Source organism: Cornus florida, unplaced genomic scaffold, assembly GCF_030987335.1.
Source record: "Cornus florida cultivar Cherokee Brave unplaced genomic scaffold, ASM3098733v1 CherokeeBrave_3.0.0_Hap2_Chr05, whole genome shotgun sequence".
NCBI classification, from domain to species: domain Eukaryota; kingdom Viridiplantae; phylum Streptophyta; class Magnoliopsida; order Cornales; family Cornaceae; genus Cornus; species Cornus florida.
Window position 1 is genome coordinate 90,682,147 of NW_026775575.1, and position 12,360 is coordinate 90,694,506.

The window sequence follows — 12,360 nt, forward strand, 5'->3', positions numbered from 1 at the left end:
AAGCGGTATTCTGTCCGAAAGCTACAATTAGCAGCAGTGATATCTTCAGCTTTGAACACATTGAATGGATATTGAAGATAATATCAACAGAATTACACAATCAAAAGTTGCAGTACAGTACAGTAATGGTCAACATTATTGCACAACTTTTGCATAATAACATCCCAGTACAGTAATGGTAGCTCAAGGTTGGTGAGGTCTAGCAGCTCACTCCATGTCATGATCAACAAAGGCTTCAATTTTGCCTCAATATCCCCCAATTGGGGATCTAGCAGCTCACTCCATGCCTCAATAAACTATCTGCAATTGCTTTTGCAAAGTGTAGTCGTTTACAGCACCAATCTAATCGTCTTCATCACTTTCATAGTTTTGGAATAATGATTGTAGCCCGATGCTTGCTTTGTTTTCCTGTTCTGCTGGCTTGTTACTATTAGAAACCACTGGAGGTTTCTTGACAACATTAAATTTGACTGATGGCGCCCTAAGCCGTACCGATTTTTCTGTCAACAACCATAAAAATGACAAATTTGTTAACACATGGTACCTTTGTAAAGAAAATTGCATTTTACAAATTCCCATAGTTTCAAACACAATTATATATTCTGAAGACAGAAAACCAAGGGAAGAAAATGTTACTGTCTAATTTATATTAGCAAGTACTTTTCTAGCATTTCAGCTGAAAGAAACCATAAATAATGTTTCCGTAAAATATGGTAAAGATGAAATTCATTAGCAGATTGCTGCAGTTTCTTACTCTCCTTCCTAACCCACCACTCTCTTTTCTTTTTTCTCTTTTTTCTTTTTTCAAATTTAGTTTCCGTTGTCATTAACCTTTTAATAGAATGAACTGTTTCTAAAGATATATACTATCAACCTATGTTAGCTGTATCATTTTCTTACCACAAGTAAGGAAAAAGTCAAGTTCCTAAGACACTGCTCAGGCATTTACCACAAGAATGTGACTGGAAATTCTGACTTGCTTGGTAAGACTTCACAACGGAGTAAATTTCTCCGATTATAGACTTCCATAACCGACCATTAGCCCCACTTTATTGACTTCTATTCTAGTTTTATACACTTCATATTGCAATTACTATTATTATAAATTACTAGGCCTATGCTTCCAAAGTTGAGAAAAGTAAACAGACAAGCCCTGGGGTTTTTGGGACACACTAGTAGTTCATCTTCAACAGCTGAACAAAGCAAAAAGGCTGGGAATGGATTAATCAACCAGGACTTGGCTTTAAGCATTGCAAATTAAAATTAAGCACATTAACTTTGCACAGAATAAAAAGAAGATTTCATTTAAAATTACTCAACCAAACTTTGCACAGAATAAAAAGAAGATTTCATTTAAAATTACTCAACCAACCTTCACCATTGGAGCTGTTGGGAATACTTGTTTCAGTCAGACAATCTGTTGGGTTATTAGGAAGCTCTTCAGAAACCTTTCTCTTCTGCATAAGATATTTAACAAGCTTAGTCATAAATGCACAGTTTCATCATTTCACATTTTTATAACAAGTACAATGAAACTTTTCTTATTAATTCAACTACTGATTCCCACAGGTGTTCCCTCTGCTGCTATTAACTGAAATCCATACTAAATTTAGAAGCATGAAAACGATGCAGTTCGAGGTTCTCCTTTATTTTTTATTTTTATTTTGAGGTGGAGGGACAAAAGGGTGTTTGTAACAAAACATTCAAACATTAGGAGCACAGGTATGCAGGATGCACTATTTTCCAGAATCAAAGAAATGTCCAGATAGTGCTTTCAATTTCAATAAAATATTCTCTCTTTTCTCCAAATAGCAATGTGCACTATATATTTCCTAAAGCAATTTGTACTCGGCCTATCCACCTAACTCTGTAAGCAGAGAATTCTGCACAATCGCTATGCCAACCTATGTAAACTAGTCACTTCTTTTTCAGTTTCAAGTTTTTCGATTTATTTCATATTATTTTTGCAATTTTTCAAGCAAAAAATACTAACATACAAATAGTGGCATAGCAGATATATAATTGTTGTGCACAATTGCTTTCGAGACCAAAAGAAAAGAAATTAAGTGAAATAAGTAAAATAAAGATCAAAGGTCAGCACTGATTCTACATCCTCTTCAGTTCCATTTGTGCACCTAGGAGTTAAGCTCATCATTATTTGTTTTTTAATCGTTTACAATGTTATTCAAGTACAAATATTCTTTTTCACTTTTGATACTGAAAGCTTACCATTTGAAGAAATAATCAGCAGTCAACTAAAGACAAAGGGAAAATTTCAAGTTTCTCGTTGATCAAGGATCAATTTTTTTTTTCTTTCATCAATACAATGTTGTTCCCATTGAAAGATACCATAAACTGGTCAAACCAACACAAAAGAATTTATAGAGACGATTAAAAATATTTCATCTATGTCAACATCATTTCAACTCAACCAAATCAATGAAGCCTTATCCCAACTAAATAAAAACAACTACATGAATCCATTTTTTTTAAGCTACATGAATTCTGTTCTAAGAATGTAAACTCAAAGACCAATAAAACCCCATATTTTCTTTCTTGCAAAATAAAAAAGATAAAATGAAGGATTAAAACCTAAGAATGCAACAAACAATCACTGACTTCTTTGAGAATTAGCAGGTAAGAGGAAAAAATACAAGGGAAGGTAGGAAAAAGTGCTTATTTTTAGTACTTGGTTCGTAACTACTCTACCCTAACTTGTTAATTGTTTTTAGTAGGTTTTTTTATTTTATTTGTGACTTGTGTCAAATGTTTACTTCAAAATATGTCATATAGTTCACGCATACTACATACCAATGTTTATTATGTCATGTTTGAATATTTTATGCTTGTCTTACTAAGATAGATCCAAGATAAATTTTAAACTTATTCATAGTAGCTTTTCCTCCTCAAATTCTAACAAGCACACTCTTCTATAAATGGATGTGTATGTAGGCAACACATCTAAAAAAATCAATTGTTTGGTTTTGGTTATCTAATCAATAATAGACTTTACACTACGCTACCGAGCATTTCCATGTGTTACCAGATCCTTTTGCCACTCCCAATGTGTTCTCCAAACACTTCTGCTTTAAAGCTGATGAAAACAGCAGTCGGCAGATGGAGATGGCTCTCAGAAATGAAATTATGATCCTTGTTTCTGTTTTGCACTTATTGCCAGAAGCTTCTTGTTGGAAATTTTTCTTAAATTAAGATTGACAATCTTCTTCTCTATCTTTTTTTCTCTCTTGGGGAGAGGTGGAAGGTGTCGAAAGAAAGTAAGGTGTATTGAATGAATATTATTTTTTCTTAAATTATTATTTTTTCATCAACTATATACCAGTTGAATGAATATATGTATAACTTATTATATATTATATTCAGTCGGATCATATTATTATTGGATTGGATTGACCATAATGCACATCCGATTTGTTAGTTTTGTATTTTGATAGTTAATGGATTATCAGATTAAAATATTCAATCCATCCAAATTATCATATCGGATTTCGATATTATCAGATCGGATTCGGATTGAAATCTGATCCGTTGAAAGGTCACAGACCTAATCTTAATATACCGGAGACATTCTTGATTTTGATAACATGTTTCGTTTTTGTGTCTGGCTGCATTAATCCAGCCCAGGAGTGACACAGGTATAATGATAGTTATGTAGGATCTATACGCAGTTTACATGCTGGGTTAAGCCATAGTCACGGTGCTTTAAGCAATCATATCAAAGTTCCAGAAAACTAACTTAACCATAAAAATTTAACCTTAAAATTCTGCTATGATTTTGAGATGCACCATCAAATTTTAAGAGATTTATATTACACACAAAATAATCACAGGGAATGCATTGTAAAAAAGGATATTTTGCCAATCTCAATTCCCTATCACATATTCCCAATCATAACTCAAAAAATATTTCTGATTTAAGAACCCAATTTCATGAGGATGACTCTCTTCGTGCAATTTCAGTAAGGATTGAATCATTTTATTTTTTTATTCAAACTAGCATGACATTTTCAGTACTATTTTTTGATAGATACAGATTTCATATATACTTTTTAAAAACAATGTTGTAAAAACTGAAACGTAATCATGGCATATTCATACCTTTAAATCACTGTTCCCAATTTCACCATTGGCAGTTGAATGAGTCAAATCTTCATCATCATCATCATCATCAAGATCTTCGTCATGGATTCTTTTTTGGACAGGGACTCTTGATCCCTGAGTTAAATGGACACCAAGTAAGCTTCATAAAACTAACTCCTCAGAGAAAAGGAGAACAAAAGTAAACTAACTACCAGGAGATAATCAGAACTCACTTGAAATATTGATTTTATGAGCGCTTCATCCTCCTCTTCCAACTTCTTTTCCTATCGTGAAAATCCAACAGTACAGTTATGAAACCCGTCATTGCACATATATTTATGCAAGTACCCAAGCACATATATGTAAGGGGTTTCAGATAGCTATATATATTTTAGCCAGATCCAGCACGAATCATACGACAGATGTTTCCATTTTGCCATTCAATTTCACATCCGATGAGATGTCTCACCTAAGTTCACCAAATATTTGAAACATCTTGACGGGGAAGGAGATGTGATTTGCACACAGTGACAAAGCCCTTGCTTAGCAGAAAAAATTCTAGTCATCAAGGAAGCAAATATGATGACTCTGTTCATAGGCAAGTATAACTAAAATTAAGACATGGAGATGACTGAAATTAGCATCCCAAAAAGGTTGCATTCTATAAAAAGCTACATTTAAATCTAGGTATAATCAGATAAGTTCTCATCCACAAATGAACATTAAGATGGTTTAGACATGATTGATATGCCCCAAGAAAGTTTCAGGACAACAAAACAAACAAACGTGAAAAAGAGTGGGTGAGAATAAAGCTCAAATTCCAATTATATACGGACCGTTTGGTAGGAGAAGAGTAGTGGGATAATGGAAGGGGTAAAACTTAAAAACTAGCTTAACAATCTTACCTTTTCCTCCGCTGAGCGTTGCAAAACCTCAAGCATCACATCTACACTGACAGTTGCCTGTCTCGACTGAAAAATGTAGAAAAAAGCTTATTTTAGTATGTCAAATATATATATAGATATATAAGAAACCCTAAGTAGTTTCTGTAGCCAAATTCCAGAACAGTAAGAAAAGAAAAAAGAAAAAAAGCAAGGCGAATAAAAGAAAAACTTAACATTCATCCATCATGCTAATGATACCAAGCATCAGGTAATCAATTTTATTTACTCTTTTTTTGTTTTCTCCTCTTGTTCTGTTAATACTTCATACACATTACACAAATTTGAATGGTGGTTAAATTAGTTGGTTGAAATTCAACCTAGAATTAAGTTTAACATACATAGTAACTTAAATAAAAAATACACATTTAGGGTTTGTTTGGTTCAATTTTCTGAAACTGCGGTTCAAGATCTATGAGAACTAAATCACAAGAGATAGTTTTCAGGAATCTGGTCTTCTTTAACTCGGTTTTTCAAAAATATATATATAATTAGTGTTTGTTTGGTTCAATTTTCTAAAATTGCAGCTCAAGATGTATGAAAACTGAATCACAAAAGACAGTTTTCAGGAATCTGGTCTTTTTTAACTCGGTTTTCAAAAAAATAAATAAAGGGGGGGGGAGTACCACCACTCAAGGACTAATCCAGTTATGTCCAGTGGGGGGGCCACTGAATTTTTTTTAATTTACATTTTATACCCATGATTTTGTTAAAATCTTAATAATAACCCCACAAAATATTTAATAAAACCCACCATATATAAAGCAGTCCCCACTAATGTTTTAGTCTTCGCACTCATCAGTCATCACCCTGTGGTAATTGAAATTTTGTTATCTTATCTTCTTTAACAACAACCGCAACCCCCCCCCCCCCCCCCCCCCCAACAAAACAAAACAAAAAAAAAAAACCACCCACCAGGCCTTTAATATTAAAGTTCTTTTTGTTTATGGTAATTGATTTTTATTTTATTTTCAGGTCTCTGAAACCAGAAAACAATCTTAGAAAACTGAGACAAACAGGCCCTTACTGACCAAATCATCAACAATGAGTGCCTAAAACTAACACAACAGAACAAGAAGTTCATTATTTTAGGTTTTTTCTTTTTTGGCCATTTGTATACACTGACAAGTATTTTTATGACAGATATGCATCAGCACGGACAGAGTTCAATTTGGGGTCATTTAATGCCATGCAAAGACAATATGGTTAAGCCATAGCTTCATATACCTTCATGGACTTCATTTCATCCAGTGCAGCAAGGATATCCATCTCTCTTTTTGAGTCCAAGGTTCTATTCTCCAAAGATTTCATTGCATCACCCATCTCTTCAGAATCCCTTTTCTGCTTCTCCTTGTCTACTTCCTGACAAAATGAAATATTGAAGTTGTAGATGAAACCCTAAACAATAATTAGATCAAAGTAAGGAGATTTCAACATGAAATATATAGCTGGATACAGCAAGTTAATTTTCACCTCATCCTCTGCACGCCAAGGTTCGAAATTTCTTGTTGCACCCGACTCAACTACGTAGTCTGAATTTTGAGGGTCTGTCTTCATCGCAATCTCAGCTGAGCACCTGGTGCATTTGAAGTAGAACCTAAATATTTGGATACCCAAGTATGTCTGCAAATGATTTTGACATTTACAATTCAGTTCAGCGGCTGTATAGATCCAGATTCCGTCAAAGAGAAAATCAGAAAACATGCATCTTGGAAATCACAAAACTAAGGGAAACAAAGTAAAATTAACCAAAAAAAGAAGACATAATTGATGTTATCAATCCAACTTCCAAACAACAAAACATCAATATTTCAAGCTTGTATGTCCTAACCTTACCATTAGTGAAGACCTAACCTTTGCCATTTAGTTTACATGAAGTGCTAAGTTTAATTTATTACCAATTTGGATATTGAGGTTCTATTAATCCCCAAATGCATATTCATAAAAGGAAATTAACGAACACAAAACGAGTTATCAACAAGCACACGCCAAACACATACAAATGAAGGTATAGATAGATATAGATATAGATATAGATATTGTATAGGTTTCAATACCTCGCCAATGACGTCTTCTTTGCGGGAATTGAACTTGGTGCCCTTATATATATAATTTCCACAGGTGTTGCAACGGATGCTCATGGGGAGCATCATCCTCACCTTTATCTGCTGGTTCTTCGGCTGTCTCCTCCTCGGTATCTTCGCCGGATCGAAGTCCGGCGGGTAATACTTGTTCAAAACCTTTCTCTCTCCCATCTCTCAACCGATCAATCAAAATTATTTGTAGAGGGTGAGTCTGATACTACAGCTGCAGCAGGGCCGGACCTGAGATTCCAAATATTTTGAGAGGCCCCAGGCGAACTTTCAAATGTGAGGCCCTTCACACGCACAAAAAAAATTATAAGAGTGAGGAATTTTCACACGATGTTTTTAAATTATATAGCTAATATAATTGTGTGCATGTGCATTTTGCATAAGACAACTAATAACTATAATCTTCATTCATTAAATCTTCATGTTCATTGACTAACTTCATATGATCTTCATTCATTAAATCTTCATGTTCATTGAGATTTTCTTCATTTGCTTTCGCATTCATAAGTTCTTCATTCACCAAATCTTCAACTAAACTCTCTATTTGTGTATTGCTCCAAAAAAACTTATGAATATCTCCTTTTTGAGATTGAATCAATTCTTCTTCTCTCTTCTTTTTTTCCCTTTTTGTCATGCCCATATTCAAATTTTCTTGTAGACTTAATGAAATCTAAATAACAGGAACCATAATCAACATAAAACTAGACTTCAAAAAAATAATAATAATAATTTGTTTTGTTTAAAGAAAATATATATTACCTCAATATGCAATGATTTGATTCAAGTTCAAGACAAATAACCTAATGAGATCCTAAGAAGAGTGTCCTGCTAGCATGTGAAAGAAGATCACAATTAACATAAAACGGATGGAAAATCAAACAGAAACAATAATAACTAAGCATTGCCGATCATACAATAAATATAATACCAAAAAAACAAAATCTAAAATCAAGCCGTTTGGTTGAATGATCTCCTGGCTGGAGTTTTCACTGGAATCTGGAGGAGAGGAGAGAAGACAGAACAGAGTATCCAAAATACAGTCCAAAAGTGGAAAAGAGGACAGAAAACCGCAGCTTCTTTTACATTCATTGTTTATATAGCTGCTAAAAATTGATGATTACAGATGACAAAAATATGTGGAGATGAGGTGACTATATATATATAGGAGGCTGAACTTGTAGTGCTGAAGAAGTAGTGGGACTTTTAGGTTATATGTGACATCCACTATCATATATAGGGTTGTCTTTCACTCTTTGTATTAACTACACTGTGTGTGTTTTTATTGGGAGCCAATTACCCCTTTCTTGATTTCAGGATGAGGAATCAACTTTAGTAGCAGTGATTGATTGAACATTGCTACAGAAGACCTGTGCAAATTAATAAAAAAAACCATTAACTTTTGTTTTGTTAAAGCCTGCTCTTGATTTCCATGTGTTTGTACATTCTGACGATGGCAAGTGCTTTGAGCCTTTGACAGTATTATTAACTGAGATTCTAGCTGAGCCAACTTCAAATAACATCAATAATGGTATCTTCATATAAAAATAAAATTTAAAAAAAAAAAAAAAAAAAACCCTTAATTTGGCACTTTTAAGTACGAGCATAATTTAGAGATCGAACAACTTAATTATTACCTCAACCCACTAGTAGAAGGGATCCTTAATTTTCGTGGGATTGAATGTGAAAATGCAAAAAATTATGAGCAAAAGGGGATAGTTGCAGCTGTTGTGAACCTGGAGTGGACTTAGGGAGAGGAAAAAAAAAAAGTACCTGCCATAGATTATGGACTCGATCGCCATGAAAGACACATGTAGAAAGGCACACATTTATTAAAATACTAAGAAAACCATAATATATTCATTCAGCTTTTGAAAGCCATCACACACACACAAAAAACCCTAGTTTGGAAGCTACTTTTCACTATTGGAACAAAGGTAAAGGCCCGAATCAAACAAACCAAAGTTAGAACAAATCAAATGATGTGATGAACGAAAGAGAGAAACATATATAAAATATCGATTCGTGCAAAAGGAGAGAGAGAGAGGCGATGAACATACCTTGTCACCTGATCCTGAGGCGATAGCGGAGGCTGCGCCCTGCGGAGTGTCGAAGCAGATTGGGTCGTCTGAAATACTTGCCCTAAGTTAAATTTATTTTATTTTATTTTATTTTTTAAAACCCCTGTGAGAAGGTAGTATAGCGGTGGTTAAATTTGGGGGAGAGAAACAATTGATTTCAATTGTGGAGATTGAGCTTCCTTTTCTTTTTCTTTTTCTTTATTTTTTTTTTTTTTTTTTTTTTTTTTTTTTTTTTTTGGGACAAAGCCATCCCTTTAGGCGAAACTCTAAAGTAAACAAAGCCTTAAATCCTCTTAAAAGACAAAATTACCCCTCAATATAAAAATCAAATTTATTATAAAATATTATATTCTCTCCGTCCTAAAATAAGTGTCATGCTTTCCTTTTTTGTCTGTCCCAAAATAAGTGACCACTTTCTTTTTTCAAATAATATATTTCACATCATTCCAAAAATATCCTTTAAGTTTAAATTTCAAATTTGAATATTCAAAACTTAAAAGGCTAGATTAGTAATTTTTTAGGCAGACAATGCATGTCCCACATGTCCCCTTAAAAATTACTACTCCCCGTAAGTGTCACTTATATTGGGACGGAGGGAATATATAGTAAAAAGACACAATTACTCTCAATTTCTTTCAGCCACAAATTGGCTGCCAAGTGGCACCAGATTAGACCACCCACCTGACCAAACCACCTTCTTCCCCCACTCTCTCGGAGTTCACTGCCCCGCCGCCGCCATTGTCGCCACCCTCTTCCCCCCTCTCTCTTTCTCTATATATACACGCGTTCATTGCGCCACCACCACCACCACCACCCGTTTTCCTTCCACCACCGTCGATCTAAAACTACCGATGGTGCACGAAGATAAGAGTCGCGAATTAGAGGCAAAATCCCACTGCGATAGTCCACAGGCCGAAAACAAGATTACTTTCCCTACACACGCCACCGTGGAGCTCCTGCAACAAGGCCGGAAGCAACGTTGAGGCCAGTTCCAAGGGTTGGAAGTCTTGAAGAGCAGTCCCTCGCTTCCAAGACATAGAAATCAAAACGACGCCGTTAACAGATCTGTTCTGTCGTCGATGCTTCTGGGTCTTGCCGGATTGAACTATCGCCGATGCTTCTGGGTTGGGGTCAAACCCTTCACCCCTCATTTTCCCAAACAATTCCACCGCTTCCCACTGCAAAACCCATCTTCAAGTACCCTGATGTCATCGAATTCCACGACACTATATCTCTCTCCCTAATTTGATCAAACACTTTCCGGACATACCCCAATTCACCACATCTTGAATACATCGTGATCAATGAATGAGCCACATAACCATCCACAATCAACCCATTCTTGAAAACCATTAAATGGGCCAGCCTCCCGTGTTCCAATGCTAAAAGATTCGCACAGGCAATAAACAAGAATGGAAATGTAAAATTATTCGACTTTAAGCCCCAAAACTTCATTTGGGGTATGTTTGGTACGGTGGGTTTGAAGGGGGAGGATAACATTAGTTATGAGGGAAAGGAAAGGGAAGGATAATTTTAACCCCCTATTGTGTTTGATTGATTAATAAAGGAAAAGAAAGGGAAGGATAATAATCATGTTTGGGAAAAGAATGGGAAAGAAAGGAAAGTGAATTATTTTAATAAATTGACTATTATACCCTTTTATATTTAAAAAATAAATAAATAAATAAATATATATATATATATATATATATAGTCTCCTATACCTGCACAAGAAAAGAAAAAAAAAAAATTAGGGCAAATCATTTCAGCCTCCCCAATCTCGCTTCCATATATATATATATATATATATATATAGTCTCCTATACCTGATGAGCCACAAGAAAAGGAAATAAATAAATAAATAAAAAATTAGGGCAAATCATTTCAGCCTCTCGAATCTCGCCTCCATCTCTATTCTCGTTCTCAACTCTGAACTTGCCCTCTCTCTCTATATCTCTCTCTCTTTCTCTTTGCACTACAAGAATTAGAAGTTCAAAACCTAAACCTATATATTTCAGTTTATCTTTCTGTCTACGAGAATCAAAAATTCAAAACCCGTATCGGTATATCATTTTAGATTGTTCAGCACATCAAAACCCATATTTTTTAGTTTCCATCGCTGCTGTTCCAGTTCGCCGTTCGCAAGCTTCAGCCGCTGGCCTGTCATCTCTCATTCTCTCTGCAACTACTAACTTGTATGTAACTTGTATATATATTGTTTTGAGGCTAAAATTGACATCTCAAATATTACATTAGCCATTGTTTTCCCTTTCCTCTCATTTTTGGGAGGAGAAGCAAATCAATGTACAAAGTTATACATAACCCTCCAAACCCTTCCCTCTCCTTTCCTTTCCTTCCATCCATTTTACCCAAACACAATTTTTTAATCACCCTCCATCACCTTCCCTTCCCTTCCCTCCCATTTCCATTCTACCAAACTGGGCCTTGGTAATAGAATTATAATGGAACTTATAAGAATTAAACCCATATTCGGTCGTCTTTTTTGAAGCAAAAAGAAAAGACACCTGGATCCATGTAAATGGCCAATATGCTCATTGATGTCATCTTCATTTGACCTGTTTGTTTACAGCGAACAAAAGCTAGTGACCGAAATAAACAACTACCCAGAAACATCTTTTTCATTTCAAGTTGTTTGCCATGTTGTTGTTAGGCCACGAATCATTACATTGAAAGCGTAGTCACTGGGTTCAGGCATATGAGAGAAGAGAAATGAAGCATTGTTGAAGTCTTTGAGATCAATGAGCTTTGAGAGCAGAAAGTTCGGTTTATGAATGAGGAAGAGGGCGGTGGCGGTGGCCGTTGACCAGACCATCGCCGCCGCTATCTGGTATATTGAGAGAGAGAAGGTATTAGACTTTTTTCTTCTTCTTATTTTATTTTATTTATTATTTTTTTTTATGCATAAATTGTTCATGAGCTAAATTGGTCCAATTTACTAAATTGTAAAGTTAAAAAAGTCTCATAAACGATCAAAGGGTAATTTGATCAATTTCTCAAGTTAGGGGGTGTCTTTGTTCATTTTTGAACCTTCAGGGGTGTATTTGTTCAAAAAACAAGTAAGTTTCACCTGTATCTTTTTTTAGCAAACCTCATAAGGTGGCGTTGTTATACTTTATCAAAAAAAGTGAT

The 12,360-nt window shown here is 34.8% G+C and overlaps 1 protein-coding gene across 3 annotated transcripts; it reads right to left on the reverse strand.

Annotated features, from left to right (window-relative positions):
* Positions 1–44: 44 nt before the first annotated feature.
* LOC132307574 (uncharacterized) lies at positions 45–9,338 on the reverse strand. Of its 3 annotated transcripts, none has more exons than XM_059805375.1 (10): positions 9,190–9,328; positions 7,892–7,957; positions 7,097–7,416; positions 6,513–6,662; positions 6,267–6,401; positions 5,004–5,069; positions 4,332–4,382; positions 4,117–4,233; positions 1,373–1,457; positions 45–500 (listed from the first exon to the last, which is right to left on the reverse strand). In XM_059805375.1, exons 3-10 carry the CDS (start codon positions 7,292–7,294, stop codon positions 343–345), a joined length of 960 nt encoding a protein of 319 aa, XP_059661358.1. In that variant the 5' UTR covers positions 7,295–7,416; positions 7,892–7,957; positions 9,190–9,328; the 3' UTR covers positions 45–342. The 3 variants fall into 3 exon arrangements, with proteins under 3 accessions (XP_059661358.1, XP_059661360.1, XP_059661359.1); XM_059805377.1 differs by having other exon boundaries at positions 7,892–7,960; XM_059805376.1 differs by lacking the exon at positions 7,892–7,957 and having other exon boundaries at positions 9,190–9,338.
* Between the last annotated feature and the right edge of the window lie 3,022 nt (positions 9,339–12,360).

Coding starts and splice junctions, on each gene's coding strand:
- LOC132307574 (XM_059805376.1), bottom strand. CDS start 7,294: ATGGGAGAGAGAAAGGTTTTGAACAAGTATTACCCGCCGGACTTCGAT. Junction 5,070..6,266: donor ATGAAATGAAGTCCATGAAG/GTATATGAAGCT, acceptor TACATTTTTCAG/TCGAGACAGGCAACTGTCAG. Junction 1,458..4,116: donor TTGGGAACAGTGATTTAAAG/GTATGAATATGC, acceptor TATCTTATGCAG/AAGAGAAAGGTTTCTGAAGA.